Raw genomic sequence first — 12,203 nt, 5'->3', positions numbered from 1 at the left:
CCCCCCATCCTGCCTCCCGTGACAGGTGCATGGTGCCGGGCCCAGGTGGGGGGGTCCGGGCCCAGGTGGCGCTGGGCTCTTACTCTACTTCACCCTCAAGGTAATAATCCCAAGGTGGGAGCGCCCAACCATCCCTTCTGCTGGGTTTTCTCTGCACGCATCATGGAGACCGATTCCAGCAACCCCTCACGGTTCTTTTTAACCAATGGGCCATTCGCTGTTTAATAAGCCAGGAGCGCACCTGTCCTATCCTGGGCCGTAGAAACCCTGCCGGGCCTACAGGAGAGGTTTGTCCACGGTCTCGTCCGTCTGTGGCCCTGAGGATGGCGAGGCCACGCGGTGCTTCTCACTGTAGGGCCGCAGGAGACACACATCCACGTGGAGCACAACTCCGAGCAGCGGGCGGGCGTGCACCCACGTGCAGACTCAGGCGCGCGCGCACGTTGGCTTTGCTTCCCGCGGCTGAGGGATCGGGTCTCCATTCTCTGTGCTTAGTGGAAACTAGTCGGGTGCGTGGGAACAATGACAAGGGCTCAGGACGCCCTTGGAGGTGACACGGGGCCCTGCGGAAGCCTGTGCCCCGTCCCCCGGAAGGCCGCAAGGGGTCTGTGTTTGAAGCGGCAGCCGTTCCGGGTCGGTGTTGGCGGACGCGCCGCTCGGTCCCGTTAGACGGCGACCGCTGGTCTGACGCTTGTCTTTCCCCCGCCCTGTCGTCGCGCTCTCGGGAAGAGAGAACCACAGCGAGATCGAGCGGCGGCGGAGGAACAAGATGACCCAGTACATCACGGAGCTGTCGGACATGGTGCCCACGTGCAGCGCGCTGGCCCGGAAGCCGGACAAGCTGACCATCCTCCGCATGGCCGTGTCGCACATGAAGTCCATGAGGGGCACAGGGAACAAGTCCACAGACGGCGCCTACAAGCCGTCGTTCCTGACGGAGCAGGTACCGTCCGTGGGCCCGCGCGTCCCCACGGAGTCACTGTGGGGAGGGGACGAAGTCACCGTCACCAGGGTGACACAAGCTACGCGGGGAAAGGGGTTAAAGGTTGAGGGGTGGGTGGAACCAGGAAGCTGTACTCCTTTCTTCGCGGCGGTGTTTGTCCATCTCTGTGTCCTTTGCTTTTGAGTTTCCCGTAAAGCTCAGTGAGGCATCTCTCCGAGAACACCCCGGGCTTAGTGTGCGGACGTGGGACCGTGTCCGTGTAAGCCACGTGCCGCCGTGCCAGCGAGTGGTGGCTACACCATCACGGTGGCAGCCCGGGAGCGGTCGTGGTGATAATCGTGGCGTCATCACCGCCGGCTGCCAGCTCTCTGCCCGTTTTCGCGCTTCCTCCTCACTCTAGCCGGGGGAGAGGCCGCTAGTGTTGGTCCCTGCTGTGTAGACAAGGGCGTCGTGGCTCACAAAGGGTCCGGCCACCGCTCAGAGGCAGAGCCGGGGCCTGGCACAGGTTGGCCGGGCCCCAAAGCCGTGCTTTCCATCCGTGACGAAGAGCTCACACGCGGAGTGGTTGGCGGGATAGTGTTTTACCAAGTTTACAAACCCCTGCGTCAACGGGAAGGCCCGTGTCCCACTCTCAGCCCTGGCCTGTGCGCCCGTCAGAGGCAGGTCCTCAGACGCTCCAAGCTTCACTTTGCTCGACTCTGGGATGAACGGAGGCTTTTTGCGTCCCTGACCCCGAACGCCTTTGCAGGACACATGGGCCGGTGGGTCTGGAAGGACTCGGTCCAGGGTGGTGGGCGTGGGACAGGCAAGGTGAGGTGGCCGTGGGAGAATGTGGGCGGGACTGAAGTAAGGGAGACTTTGAGGAGCCCGCAGAGCATGGCCTGAATCCCTAGCAGTGCGGGGCCATGGCGGGGGGGGGGGGGGTGGGGGCCAGAGCGCGCCCGGAGAGCCGGGGACGGGGCGCTTGACAGGAAGAGGTCGTGGGCGAGGGGCTGCGGGGGCGGGAGCAAAAGGCGTGACTAGAGACGGAGCCATCTGCTCTGGTGGGGCCGGGCTGTGTCCGGTCAGGGGAGCGAGGTTCCGAAAAAGGACGAGGAAAAGGGGCAGACGCGGGTGACTTCCGCTCTGTGGCCACGGGATCTCACCTGCCCTTTCCTGTCGTCCTGGCGCCTGACCTCGCACGTGTGAGGAGGCTGTGGCCTTGCCATGACCGTGACCCGGAGGGCCCAGAGCCTGGCGGTAGGGGCCTGGCTGCCAGCCCCGTGTCCCCTCCATGGGGTAGCTCCACCCACCAAGGCTCTGCTTCCCACAGGGCCTGGCCGGTAACGGGAGGGGGGATCCCCTGGCGGGTGACGGGGCAGAAGTGTGTTACGTGCCCACGAGCCGCCAGGGTAAGAACAACGCTTTTTCTACGGGTCCCTTTAACTCACGATAGTCTTGCCGGGTCCGCCTTTGAAGTTAATCCTCATCCTTAAGTGACTGAGGGTGGGGAAGGTGAGGAGGGAGGCGGGGTCCGGCCCATTCCGTAGTCGATGGTGACAATAGCTGCATCTGTGGGGCGCCGGCTGTATGCCAAGCCCTTCCTGAGTGTCCACACGCAAGAGCTCATTCAGCATCACAAAATCCCACCGGAAAAACCCGTGTGCAGAGACAGAGGCTGAGGACAGCACCGTGCCCGGAGGCACACGGCTGCGTGGGTTGAGAGGCACTTCTTTCCCTCCAGAACCCGTGCTCGCCGGCCTTCCTGTTGGTTTAACTGGAGCTCGGAAGCCCGTGACCCTGGTTAGGAATCACATGCTCCCGGAAGACAGAACTGCAGAGGGGTAGACAGAGGGGCCGTGACCAGCGTGAGGCTCCGACCCCTAGACCTTCCCGCAGCCTTCAGCCTCCGCCCCGTCCGCCGGCGCCCGGGATCCGCTGTTATGCAGACATCCTGCTCCCTTCTTACGGTCCTACCGGTTGTGAGCTCTTGCGGTACTGAGCGTGAAGGTGTCGACCCATTCTCTGAGCTCAGGAAGCGGCAGGGAGGCACAGATCAGCTGAAGGACGAAGCAAGGGAAGTGGACAAAACAAACTTTTTCTTAGAAAATCCCGTATAGTCTGCTTCCGCCCTGGGGTCCCAGGCCGAGGATGTTCAGGTTCTGACCCAGCCAAGAGCTCAGAGCTCCCCAGATTCTGCTCACCAGCAGACCCGCGTTTTCTTTGGGTCCTCGGAGCGCCCTGGGGCTGGGCCCCATGCGTCAGATTCCCGCGTGTGCTGTGGGCGCTTAATCGGTGTTACAGTGGGGCGACATCCGAACCAAGGATTCCCAGCAGAAAGTGGCCCTTTGTGGCGGGAGCCCGCTGAGTGCGTGGGGTGTCTGGAGGCGCACGTGTGGGCGCGGGGCATGTGGGAGAGTTAGCTCCTCAACCCCCAGAGGGGCAGAGCACATTGCATCGGACTTGATGCGAAAATGACACGGGTAGGTAGGCTACACTCGGGCCGCCTTCAGGCAAAGAAGAGACATCTTAACAGAGTTGACTCTGCTCCGTTCACGCCCCTCTTGGGATGATGGTGGGGCTGCCCGCTGCCCGTTCGCGGATTCCACGCAGCTTCCTTCCTGCCCTCGCTGACCGTCACAAGCCCCGTGAGTCAGCGCGACCCCAGGGCTGGCGCGGCTAACCTTTCTTCTCGCCATAAAGCGATGTGGGCAATGCTGTGTGCCCTGCTGCCTCCCGACGCTGCCCGGAGAGTCTGTCGAGGAGTTCTGGAAGTTTGACGGGTGCCCGAATATGAGGAGGTACTCCCGTATCCACTGCCGGCATTGCGCTCAGAGCGCAGGAAGGGGAGGAAGTGCACGCCAGCCGTGCGGGAGCGGTGGCTGGGACACTGCCCTCCTCACTGTCCCCTTTCTCTTCCCCTCCCCTCCCTTCCAGCAGCAGCACCTTCTGTACTGAGCCCTGTGCCCCGGGCCCTTCTTGTGCCCCAGCAACAGGACTGCAGCTTGAATATGTAGGTGAGGCTACTCACACCTATGGCAGCCCAGCACATTCTGGTGATCACTCCCTTGCTTTCCAGCCCCTGCCCTGGGCAAGAATTTCCTTCTCTCCCTAAGAGAGGGCTGGTTTGGGCAGGGCCAGAAGTCTTTGGAGTAGCTGTATCTCAGAGCTAGGACAAGCTCTGTGCATTTTTTAGCTTATTTTTCAGTAAGAAAAAAGCAATCAAAGTTTCTAAAACTGTGTATCCCAGTGAGGGAGCAAAAGTCAAAGGTTGCTGATAGGACAACTTAATGAGGCTGCGTTTGTCAGTGTTCTGTCCCAACCTCGATCTTCTCTTCCCAGGAGCTGAAGCACCTCATCCTGGAAGCAGCCGATGGCTTTCTGTTTGTAGTGGCGGCAGAGACGGGACGGGTCATTTACGTGTCTGACTCCGTCACCCCTGTGCTGAACCAGCCCCAGTCAGAGTGGTTTGGGAGCACCCTGTACGAGCAGGTGCACCCCGACGATGTGGAGAAGCTGAGAGAGCAGCTGTGCACCTCCGAAAACTCCATGACAGGTCAGTGCTGCCCCCTCCTGGGGGCTGTTTGAGTCTGGAGAGGGATGTCTTTCAGTAAACAGATCAGGAAGCTGGAGGTCAGAAAAAGCTGCCTAAAGGTGAAGCTGGAGGTCAGAAAAAGCTGCCTAAAGGTGAGGGGGTCTACTTGACTTGGCTTGTGCAATGACTTCATTTACCTTGTAACATTTAAACAATTCGATTTTAATACATAAGGGTTTCCCCCCCCCCCACTCTCTATATTCTACCTGCAATTAGGAGATGTTGTCACTAGGAGGCGATGTTGCTACATTAGCCAGAACCACATGTTCTGTGATGAGGTTTATGCCTCTCAGAGCTTAATTATGGTGGTCCTGATCGTAGGCAGTTATTACCTAGGCCTTACTTAGTTCCCTGCAACGAAGTTCCTTATTGTAACATCTAAATAAGGCAGTTCTGCTATAACACAACATACGCATTCCTGGAAGTCACCGCGGTACGCAGACTCTGGAGATAAAAGCTGCAGTGGGAAGAGACGGGTTAGGAGCACAACACTCAAGAACGAATCGCTGACAGATAAAAACAGGAATAGGAACCTGGTAAAAATGGGAGCATAATTTTGCACATTAAACGGTTAAGAAATTCATAAACGTGAACGTGGCACCAGGCCTTGAGACTGACGTGAAATTTACTCGTACAGGTGGGTCCTGGAAGGGTTGCCACTTGAGTGTTTTTGTGCGAGGACGGTCACGTGATGTTAGAAGTCGAAAGGTGGTCGTGACGGCGGATACAGGTGGCTTGTGACGCGCGACAGCCTGGGGGACCCGGCAGGTGTCTGAAGCGCGTGCGTGTGTGAGCCGCGTGCTTCCGTTCAGCTGGGTGCGCTTCTCTGTGTTCACGCAGCGTTCCTTGTGGACAGAAGCACGCATAAGCGCACACAGAGCTCACATCGTACTTGGATTGTTCCCCAGCAGCTCAGTCGCGTTGGAACAAATTTGCATTTTCAGAACAAGCCCCTGGGCCGCCGTGTTTGTCTTGCGCTGGGTGGTAGACACGTCTGTGCCTTCAGTTCGCTGCTGCACCGAGAGCCGCGGGGTCTCCGTCTACGTGTGTGTCCTCAGCAGGAGCCTGGTGAATGCGGGACGGGGGGGGGTGAACGCTTTGCCCGTTGTGTCCGTTTGCTAGGGCCGCCGTAAAAAATACCAGAGACTAGGGGCTGGCACAGCAGAAATTTATTTTCTCACGCTCTTGCACTCCGGAACACTCCGGAACACTCCGGAAGTCCAAGACCCAGGCCTTGGTAGACTGTGCTTCTCCTGAAGCCTCTCTCACCGGCTTGTCCCTGGCACCTGCCCGCCGTGTCCTCACGTGGTCTGCTCTGTGCCCAGGCGCCCCCGATGTCTCTCTTCCTGGGAGGACATTGGTCAGATTAGGGCCCCACTCTCATGACTCTATTTAACATTATCTCCTTAAAGGCCCTGCCTCCACATATAGTCACATTCTGAGGTTCTGGGGGTTAGGGCTCCACCATACTCATTTTGGGGGGACACAGGCCGGCCCCTAACACTTAGGTAAGACTGAGTCGGACGTGGTCAGAAATAATAGACGTACAGCTGTTTCTGGACGATACTGGTAATGGTCTCGGTGTTGGTGTCAGTGACGTGGGGGCGGGGGTGGGGAGTTATAGGGATGGGGCCTGTGCTGTGCTCACCTCCGCGTGGCCTGTAACGGTGACGCCTGGCCGGTCAGGGAGCTCCACGTACAGGCTGAGAAATGATGCTAAAACGGACTCTGCTGTCACAGCCTCGAGCCAGATCAGAGAGCCCCATGTAGCACTTTCAAGGTTAGATGCTTTATAAAGTTCGGCATTCCAGAGGGACTCGAGAAGGACAGTAAATCAACCAGGAAGTGTTGACAGCTGGAGTCACCTTTTCCGGAAAGAGCCGTCTGTCTTTCCCTACTTTGCCTAGGCTTCTGGGTCTGACCACAGGATGTGGCTTTTGGAAACCCAGTCAGGAGCCCCGCCTGGGGCAGATGGCAGAGGGGGTGATGGTCAGGGGGAGGTCAGGCTCTGGCCATGGGTCTAGCTGACTCACCAGACCTGGGTGGACACGTAATAAACCTCGGGGGTGATTTGGGGCCTTTGGCCACTGGGCTAGGGTCTCAAGCCCTCCCGTCCCTTCATTTCCGGCGTGGGGAGCAAGGTCGCGGCCCCCCTGTTGGGGGTCAGCGTGGGAGGGTGAGGGGCAGGGGGCCGGGCAGGTCACTGGGAGTGGCGAGGGGGGGTGGCGCTCAGCCTGGCCTCTGGGCCTCTTCGTTGCACTGTCCATGCCTCAGCCGTGGGACCCACAGGGTGGGCTTGTACCACATGGTGGGGCACTTGGGGGGCATTGAACGTGCACGGTAGGGGGGACATGTCGTCACTGGACAGTGGGCCCGCCTTCCTCCCAGAGACCTCTGCGCTTACAGAAAAGTGGCTGTGCAGCCAGCCCGGGTTCAAGTGACAGAAAACCAGCCCCGACTGGCTTGAGTGACACAGGGACTATCGCTGCCGGACGGCAAGGGCCTGCCGGCTTCAGGCGCAGACAGTGATCAGACGCTGGAAACGGAACCACGCTCCTCCCTCGTCACTCGGGAGTCTGTACTTGCAAATCCGCCTCTTGGCGGAACTCAGTTGTAACCCCAAAATGCATTTGCAGGCAGATGCGGACGTGCACAGAGGGGAGAAAATCTGAGTCGCTGGGGCCCGCGTTTCTGGCTAAGGTCACACGGGATGATCGCTGCCCTTGCCTCCAGCCCTTTGTGCCCTGGGTGGTTTTGCTCTGTTTGGTTTTGCACGTTCGTGCTTTTTGTCGGAGATCTTGCCGTCGAAGATGACCCCGGAGCGAAGGCTGATGTGCCGGCCGGGGTCCGCGAGGGCGGGCCGCCGTGTGCCTCACGGGGGAGACCCTCGTATGTGGGTCAGCTTCTCGCGGGCGCGAGTCACGAGGCTGGTGGCCGGCAGTGCAGGGTTACCGAGTCGGCGACACCGAATGAGGGGTCTTGGAGCAGAAACGCACCCGAGACACGGTTCCGAATCCCGGATGACGACAGTGCTGCGCGCGGAGGCTTTCTGGGAGCTGTTGCCTCGGAGCAGCGGTCCAGTACCCGCTCGTTGGTGTTTGCAGTGACTTCGTAAAACGTAACTACGCTGGCTGGGCATGGTTTTCTCCATCTCCCGGCTTTGCTTCTGTAGGTACGCCCTCACATGAGCAGCCGAGCGTGTTTAATGCGTATGTTTTCGTGAGTCTGGTCGTACGCACACACCCGGGGATACCATTGCCACCGTCGGGGTACTAAGCACATCCGTCACCTCCAGAAATTTCCTGTGTCCCTTTGTGGCTTTTTCCTTTTCCTTCTCTCTCTCTTCCTTTCTCTCCTTTTTGTGCTAAGAACACTGGATACGAGCTCTCCCCTCTTAACGTGTTTCAAAGCGCCCACCCCTGGGGGCGACGGGGCGGCTCAGTCTTGAGCATCTGACTCTTGATTTCAGCTCACAGTTGTGGGATCAAGCCCCGCGTGGGGCTCTGCGTTGACGGCGCGGAACCTGCTTGGGATTCCGTCTCTCCCCCTCTCTCTCTGGTCCTCCCCGCCCCCCTATAAAATGAACAAATAAAATAGGTGTTTTTAAAGCACGCTCTCTGTATTAGCCACAGACACAGTGTTAGCCGGCTGACTCCAGAACTCATTCACCCCACGCGATTGAAACGTTGCGCCCGTTACGCCCCAGCTCCCCGTTTCAAGCCACCCTTGTGTTCTCTGCTTCTGAGTTGACTCCTGTAGATTTCTCACGGAAGGGGAACCATGCAGCGGTTGTCCTGTGACGGGCTCACGTCACTTAGCATGCTGGCCTCTCAATTCATCCATCGTGCTGCAAATGATAAGCTCCCCCCTCCCCCACCGCCTTTTTCAGGCCGAGTGATACTTCAGGGTGTGTGTACCACCTTTTCTGTGTCCATCTCTCCGTCGCTGGGCTTTGGGCTTCCTTCTGTGTCTTGGCTGCTGTGAATAACGCGGCAGCGAACGTGGTGTGCAGACGCCTCTTTGAGGTCCTGTTTTCAGTTCTTTGGGGTCTGCGCGCGACCCGGGAGGGGGGTTGCTCCTGCGCAGGGCGCGTTCTCAGGCGGGCCCTCCTCACGTAACGGAGGTGTGTGTTAGCAGCCGCGGGCCCCGTGGACCGCTCGGCAGAACCAGCAGAATCCGCCTTCTCTGGGCGTCCCCGCAGAGAGCCCAGGACCTGCCCTGCCCACTTCGGCGGGGGGGGCCAAGGAGTCTGGGCCTGGGGGGTGAAGCCGGAAAGTCAGGGAGGGGTGATTCCCCGTGGAAATGGGGCGCAGTCGCCACAGGGAGGGAGGTTTGCACTGGCCGGCTGGGAGAGCTGGCCTCCGTGGTGTTAGCGGTGGTCCTTTCGGGGAAGGGCGGGGGCACATCTTGATTGCTGGGGGAATGCTGGCATATTTGCGTTCCGGGCTTGAGACGGAGGGGAAGCTTCTGGCAGGTGAGGACGGTGGTAGGGGTCAGATAAAAGTCGGCGGGCGTGGGGGGCGTGCTTCAGAGACACGTACCGAGGACGTCTGAGTGACCTCAGCCGCAGCCTGCTGTGGGGAGGGAGGGAGCTGAGGACAGGCCCTGGGCTTCCCAGGAGATCCCAGAGCCTCTGAGGGTGACCGAGTCTGCCCCACGGGCCGGGGTTCGGAGGGCAGGCAGCACAGCGAGGGAGCACAGAGGGAGCGCGTCCTTCTCTGCGTCCGTGGCCTTTCCCAACTTCCCCTCCACCCCTGTCCGTGGCCGCTAAGCTCTGGCCGGCCTCGATCCCGGGAGCAGAAGCTGGAGGCGTCTCATCGGTGACCTCAGGCGCCGTGCCGCGTAGGAAGTGCCCAGCTGCCCCGCCTGGGACGCGGGTGTGGAAACGGGTAACCCGTGGCCCCGACAGAGCGAGGTTGACGTGGCCCATCCCCTCCGTCTGACTCCTTCTTCCTTTGTCCGGAGAATCGGGCCAGCATTTTGGCTCAATACAGGGAAAAGTTGGCAGCGGTTGGGGCAGTGCGGTGGTGGAGACGGATGTGAGCCAAAGCAGAATTAATTCTCCCTCCCTGCCTCCACCCCTGCCCTCCCCACCTTCTTGCCCCTCCCTCCCCCCCTTCTTTGTCCATAAGCTCATGCATTCAGCAGGTATCTGTGTGCGTGGGGTTCCCAGCTGCTGGCGAATGAATGGACCCCGTTTCCTAGCTGTTGTGATAATCTGGGGAGAGCGCGGGCCGGGTCGGTCCCTGAGGGCTGTGGCCAGAAAGCCCCTTGTGCACGAGCGCCACGAGTCACAATCAGCTGCGATTAAGCCCCCACCCCCACCCCCACCCCACGTCTCCCGGGAGCCCCGCTGCGGTCCAGAGATGCTTTCGGCCTTGGCTCACAGGATTTGGCCGGCGCTGGTCAGGGCCCAGAGAGCAGCTCGGGAGAGCGGGCCTCCGGGGACCGCTGTTGGGTCATCGACCTCTCCTCGGGTTTGTGTGACATTCAAGACGGTGTGGGCCTGTCAGGGAGAGGAGACATCTGCGGCACGCTGGGCGCATTGTGCTTTCACGGCGAAATAGTAACGTTGCGGTGAGCTCTCTTACATTTTATAGCACCTCTTCTTTTCTTTGTTTTTTAACCCACTCAGTGGTTCTCAACCCAGGCCGAGAACTCATCACCTGGGGACATGTGACAGGCATGCCTGCCCGGGATTTGGGGGTGATGGGGGGTTTGGTATGGACCCCAGATCACAGGTGAGGAGAGAGACGCTTGGAGTCACGGAGAGGTTCTGGGGGCCACACGGCCGGGGCCGAACAGGTGCTGCAAAGTGGAGCTCGTCTGTGAGGGCGGAGCCTTTGTGCCTTTGGGGACATCTGGGTACAAAGAAGCCTCAGAAGGCTGGCCTCGTGTGGCCAGTCCAGACGAAGTGCTCAACACAGGGCTTTGGGGCCCCTGCCCCAGGGGGCAGGCGGGCAGCGGTCAGTGGGGCCCCAGACACAGGGGCCTCCGGGGTCCTGCGTGATCTCGTGTAGGCTCTCACGGTGTGGCCTCTGGTCCCGCTGCTTGAGCATCACTCGTGAACTTGTCGGGGAGGCAACTCCGCCGGAACCCAGACCTCCTGAGGCGGGAGCGTGGAGGGCCCGGGAACGTGCATTCCCAGTGGCGCTCCTCGCGGTTTGACAAGGCCTGGCTTGGTGCCCGCATCCGGGGACGCGACACCACGTCCCCTGGGTTGGATCCACCTCTGTTTGACCTCGTCCGGCCGTCGCATCTCTGACTCGAACCTAAGGTGGGGACTGTCACGTTAGCTGTGACCCTCAAGGCAGACGTTGATTTGTGTTGGATGGTAAACCCCGGTGAGATCGGAACCTGTGCTCTGTGGCTTCGCACCACCTGCAGCCCCTGGGAACCTCCTAGAAATGCAGGTTCACAGGCCCCATCGTCCGGTGGGGGGGCGGGGCAGGGGCTGACTCAGCACCTGCATTTTCATTTTTAATGTATATGCATATTGACGTCTGAGAAGCCGTGCATTAAAAACCAGCAGGGTGTGGCTGGGGGCCTCCTGCAACTGCGGCCACGGCCAGGGGGTCTCGGGCAGGGCCGGGCCTTGGGGCAGAGCCGGGAGGAGAACGGTGTCTGGGGTTTGTGTCCCCCCCGCACCCCTGGGGCCTGGGGACGCAGCAGCGGCGGGGGGGGACATCACTCTGCAAGTCTGCCCTCCACACGGACAGCGGGGTCAGCAGGGGCTGCCGTATATTCAGCCGGCCGGCATCCACCGCGGCTCAGGGACACAGCGAGGAACCGAGGGCGTGCCCGCGCTGGCTTCCCGGGCGACCCGGGTCGGAGCAGAAACCGCCCCACCTCCGCGTGATACACAGACACGCGTCACGGACCGTGGCTGGGAAAGTGGCCGGCGGCTGTCAGCACTGAGGCCCAGCCCCTCCAAGACAGCCGGGCCTTCTCGGGGACACTTTGCGAAGAGGGCGAGGGCAAAACCGCGTGGCTGCGGCCGTGCACTCCTCCCGTGCAGGACCGTCAGGTCACGGCCCCACAGGGGCTCGGTGAGCTGTGGAGCCCTTCCCCCCACCGCTGTATCAGTTCTGGAAAAGGACGGCCTCTTCCCACGTGTCCGTCACGAAGGTAACTTCATTAAAACCACACTTGCAAATACGTGGCTTATTTTCTTTGTGATACCCAGGCTTCGCCCTCGGACTGGTGCCAGAACCCGAGATCCAAAACACGGCTCGGCAGCCTGGTTCTTGCCTTATGAGGGGAACAGATAAACATGGCCAAGAAAAGAAAAATTCCCGATTTTGTCTGAGTCAGCGATTAACAGTGTTCCTGGGTTTCTGTGTTTGAAATAGAAATAAAGTGTTTTGGTGGCGAGAGGAGCATGTTTATTTGACTTAGGCCCCGGTGATGTAGTCCACACGCCGGCCCCGGAGGAAGCATCTGCGGGCAGGTGCTCCGTGAGCCCACGAGAGAGTGCAGCTGAGAACCACGGGCTGGTTACTTCTTGTCCTTCTCAGCGACGTTCCCGCTGGAAACCGCAGCCCCCTCGGATCCGTGATCCCAGATCCACTTTGGTGCTGGCTCAGTTCTTTCCTCCCAAGGTTAAATATTGGTACGACCCGCCTCGGTCCCCTTCCCTCCGTGCCTAGCGTGCTAAAGCCGCTTGTGTTTCCTCTGTTTTATGTT

General features: G+C 60.1%; 1 protein-coding gene across 1 annotated transcript in view; it reads left to right on the top strand.

Moving 5' to 3' along the window:
• ARNT2 (aryl hydrocarbon receptor nuclear translocator 2) overlaps positions 1–12,203 on the top strand; it is a 110,227-nt gene that overhangs the window by 12,888 nt on the left and 85,136 nt on the right. Inside the window, exons 3-4 of the mRNA XM_049614354.1 lie at positions 730–943; positions 4,265–4,478. Coding sequence (XP_049470311.1) covers positions 730–943; positions 4,265–4,478 — 428 coding nt within the window. The remainder of the gene's footprint in view (positions 1–729; positions 944–4,264; positions 4,479–12,203) is intronic.

Source organism: Panthera uncia, assembly GCF_023721935.1.
Source record: "Panthera uncia isolate 11264 chromosome B3 unlocalized genomic scaffold, Puncia_PCG_1.0 HiC_scaffold_2, whole genome shotgun sequence".
Taxonomy (NCBI): Eukaryota; Metazoa; Chordata; class Mammalia; order Carnivora; family Felidae; genus Panthera; species Panthera uncia.
Note: the sequence above shows the minus strand (reverse complement) of the source record. Positions and strands in the feature narration are given on the sequence as shown.